This window comes from Mastomys coucha, unplaced genomic scaffold (assembly GCF_008632895.1).
Source record: "Mastomys coucha isolate ucsf_1 unplaced genomic scaffold, UCSF_Mcou_1 pScaffold22, whole genome shotgun sequence".
NCBI lineage: Eukaryota > Metazoa > Chordata > Mammalia > Rodentia > Muridae > Mastomys > Mastomys coucha.
In genome coordinates, this window is record NW_022196905.1 from 201313896 (window position 1) to 201318032 (window position 4137).

Below are 4137 nucleotides of genomic sequence, written 5' to 3' on the forward strand. Positions count from 1 at the left end.
GGCCTCGAACTCAGAAATCTGCCTGCCTCTGCCTCCCAAGTGCTGGGATTAAGGGTGTGCGCCACCACCACCCGGCTTCTTCTAGACTTTTATTGTGCGGGAGAAGGTATACAACCTGCAACTTAAAAAGAAGAATTTAAAAGAATCATAATGGACATGGTGGGATGCTTTTTTGGCCCCTCTGTATGCACTCAATTCCCTGTCGTCTTTAGCTGTGCCCTGCAGCTAAGCATAGAAAACTAACCTGTGTACTATGGACTTGGTTTGTTGTTCTTTAACGTAGAAAATCTGCCTACTCTGGTTGCTACATTTTGGAGATGTGTGTGTGTGTGTGTGTGTGTGTGTGTGTGTGTGTTTGTCTCTAATTAGTAAGGCAATCTGGTCCATTCCTTAGACTGGATGTCTACTTCAGGATTTATCTATGCTTGATCTCTGTACACTGTCATTTCTGTTCCTCTAGATAACTCTAGCTTTAGGATAATTTTTTTACCTTCTTCAGTGACTCATGACCCAAACCACACACTTTTCTCTGTATTTTGGATAAACCATCTAGGCATTTTACACTTCCCAGGCACTGTAAAATATACACTCCTATATAACAGCTGGTATTTCTCATTGCCTCTTTAAGTGACAACAAAACCTGCCCCACCTGGGTGTTGTAGTGGTGTTGGCTATTTGGCCTGCTTTCTGTTTGGCTTGTTTTTGAGAAAATTCTACTGCAGAGACCACAGGACGCACAATCCAAGGAAATTTCTCACCTCCCTTTAAGGAACACCGGAAGTCAATAAAATTACTTTACATTTATAACAAGAGTTCTTACCTGACTCTGGGCGTTGGGTTTCCAGTGACCCTACACTCCAAATAAACTCTGCTTCCTTCAGCAACTTCTTGGCTCCTCAGCTTCTGGGTGAACCGAGGTGCAGTTGGCAAGTGTCGGGCTTTCTGGGGCTGGGGGTGCGGGATGTGAGTGTGTGGCAAGGTCTCTTCTGGAGCCTGGTGGGCCTGGTAGCAAAGGCTGCCCTGGGGTCGCTTGACCTCTGCATCCATCTCCAGTTGGTTTAGCTGGTCTGCGGTGGGGCTCTGGCTGGCTGAGGCACTCATCAGGGTTGATGGCTGATTTTTAGGAGACAGATACCCACTGTCTGGTGATGAGGACTCACCATTTGGGCTTCTGTTCCGTGGCTTTGCTGCCTCTCTAAATATGGATGTCAGTTCCTCGATGAAACTAGCCGCCTTGTCGCACAGTTGGCTCTGGGGGCCAGCCTTGCTTTGCTGGGCAGCTTTGGGCTTTGCACTTGGATTGGGATTTTTTGCACCTCGTTTTTCAGCCTTGCAGAGGCTCCGGATGTAGCTGGGGCTAGCCAGCAAGGGTGATATCCCCGGTTTTCTCTTGGAAGCTGGGGAACTGATCCTTTCAGCTTGTTCTCCTGCTAGGGGCTGGACAGGTGCTCCCCTGTTATCCCGAGGTCGTTCTGATTTCGTCTCCTCGTGGGAAGGAGTTTCGCAGAGGCTTACGGGAGACTTGCTGAAAATCTGAGAGATCTCCTTCTCCGAGTCGACATCTTCCGTCTCAGAGTTGTCTATAGCTCTGCGCGCCAGGTCAAGGCTTTTGTTTATTTCTTCCTGGCTGAGGAAAGCAGAGAGGCCTGGGAAGAAGTCAGCACTTTTGCCGTCTTCCTGCACGTCTGATAAGGAATCATAGAAGGAGTCGTGGGAGGAAGTCTCTGACATATTTGAGCGGTCTCCACACACTCGTTGCTTGTAGCAGGAAGCTTAGAGGCACAGGAAGCCCGTGTTCTTGTTTTCTGAAAGACAACACAGAATCTTCATCAGTGCTAATAACCCCTCCCCTGATTTATTTATTTATTTTTACATATCGTTAGTAACAACAAATTGGAAGAAACATTAAGATGAACCAGTATAGCAATCTTCTTTATTCTATAAATTAGAAGAAAGACCAAACAGTTGTGTGCTTCCATCTTTCAACTCGTTAAGTATTTATTTTAGGGTTTAGAGGTAGCAGCTTGCTATGGTAGCTCAGACTGGCCTTGAACACGCAATCTTCTTACCTCTGTTTCCAGGTCTGAGAGCTATAAGCTGGGTTACAATGCCTGGCATGGCTTGTAAGGGCAGGTTGACATGCACGCTGTAAGTGAGCAACTACTGCCCAATGATACAAGGAGAGGATGTCTTCAACAGGTCCACAGTGGACACAGAGGGGGCTGTTTTGCGTGTCTTTCTTCATCACAAAGCTCATCTGTGGTCTCAATGCAGCAATGCTTGCAGATAATTGCTTGAGAATTTTGGTAACTCTGACTGTCCTAGTTTGGTTTCTGTTACTGAGATCAATACTATGTTCAGAAGCAACTTTGGGAGGAAAAGATTTATTTGGTTTATGAGTTACCACCCATCATGGAGGGAAGGCAAGGCAGGGCCTCATGCAAGAACCCCAAGGCAGGAACTCAAGCAGAGATGATGAAGGAATGCTGCTGACTGACTTGCTCCCCGTGCTTGCTCAGCTCACTTCTTCATACAACTCAGGAGCACCAGCCTGGTGGTAGCACTGCCCACAGCGGGCTAAGAGTTTTCACATCAATCATAAGACAAGAACATGACCCCGGACATGGCCACAGGACCATTCGATGGAGTCAATGTCTCAAATGAGTTGCTCTTCACAGGTAACTCTGGTTTGTGCCATGATGACAAAGGCAATCAGCACACTGATTTTATTCACATGATCCTAACCCATCACTGGCAAGTGAACAATCTCAGATTTCACTCATTTCATAACTATAAATAGAAAGATCAAGTACTTGTCTTTATAAGTGATGATTTATTTATATTTATTTATTTATTCCTCATTAAACTGTCTCAACCTTTCTTTGCACGCAGTCATCATCCTGGATATTCATTCATTCAACCTAATTCTAACCGAAGCAATAATCACTTACTTTCAGGTGCTGAGAGTGTATATGTGCTTCATGTTAAGTATTCCCAAATTGTTCTCTTGAGAGACAGGGTGTGTAAATGTATTGTGTTCTTAACTTTGTGGCTGAAGCACTCCTATTGTAGTTATTTACTAGCATGTTAACATGAAGCCAGCCATAGATGAGATATAAATTAATTAGCATGACTATGTCCACAAATTTTATTTGTGGACACTGATTCTTTTTTATTGCTATTTTTTAATTTTTTTAAAAAAAAATTTACTTATTTATTTCTAGCATATTGGAAGGTCATTAATCTTTTCTTTATGTTTTAAATTTTTTATTAGATATTTTCTTTATTTACATTTCAAATGTTCTCCCTTTTCCTGGTTTCCCCTCCAAAAAACCCCCTACTCCCTCCCCGCTCCCCATACTCATCAGCCTACCCTCTCCCACTTCCTGGCCCTGGCATTCCCCTACACTGGGGTACAGAGCCTTCCCAGGACCAAGGGCCTCTCCTCCCATTGATGACTGACTAGGCCATCCTCTGCTACATATGCAGCTGGAGACATGAGTCCCACCATGTGTACTCTTTGGTTGGTGGTTTTAGTTCCTGGGAGTTCTGGGGATACTGGTTAGTTCATATTGTTGTTCTTCCTATGAGGCTGCAAACCCCTTCAGCTCCTTGGGTCCTTTCTCTAGCTCCTTTATTGGGGACCCTGTGCTCAGTCCAATGGATGGCTGTGAGCATCCACTTCTGTATTTGTCAGGCACTGTCAGAGCCTATCAGGAGACAGCTATATCAGGCTCCTGTCAGCAAGCACTTATTGGCATCCACAATAGTGTCTGGGTTTGGTGATTGTATATGGGATGGATCCCCAGGTGGGGCAGTCTCTAGATTGTCATTCCTTCAGTCTCTGCTCCACACTTTGTCTCTGCAACTCCTTCCATGGGTATTTTGTTCCCCATTCAAAGAAGGATCTAAGTACCCACACTTTGGTCTTCCTTCATCTTGAGTTTCTTGTGGTTTGTGGATTGCATTTTGGGTATTCTGAGCTTCTGGGTTAATAACCACTTATCAGAGAGTGCATACCATGTGTGTCCTTTTGTGATTGCGTTACCTTACTCAGGATGATATCCTCCAGATCCACCCATTTCCCTAAGAATTTCATAAATTCATTGTTTTTAATAACTGAGTAGTACTCCATTG

General features: G+C 44.6%; 1 protein-coding gene across 3 annotated transcripts in view; it reads right to left on the reverse strand.

Annotated features, from left to right (window-relative positions):
* Positions 1-4137, reverse strand: part of Palld (palladin, cytoskeletal associated protein) — a 393911-nt gene that overhangs the window by 376137 nt on the left and 13637 nt on the right. For all 3 annotated transcript variants that reach the window (XM_031339914.1, XM_031339915.1, XM_031339916.1), the window contains exon 2: positions 821-1805. In XM_031339914.1, the coding sequence (XP_031195774.1) occupies positions 821-1731 (911 nt within the window). In that variant the 5' untranslated portion in view covers positions 1732-1805. The remainder of the gene's footprint in view (positions 1-820; positions 1806-4137) is intronic.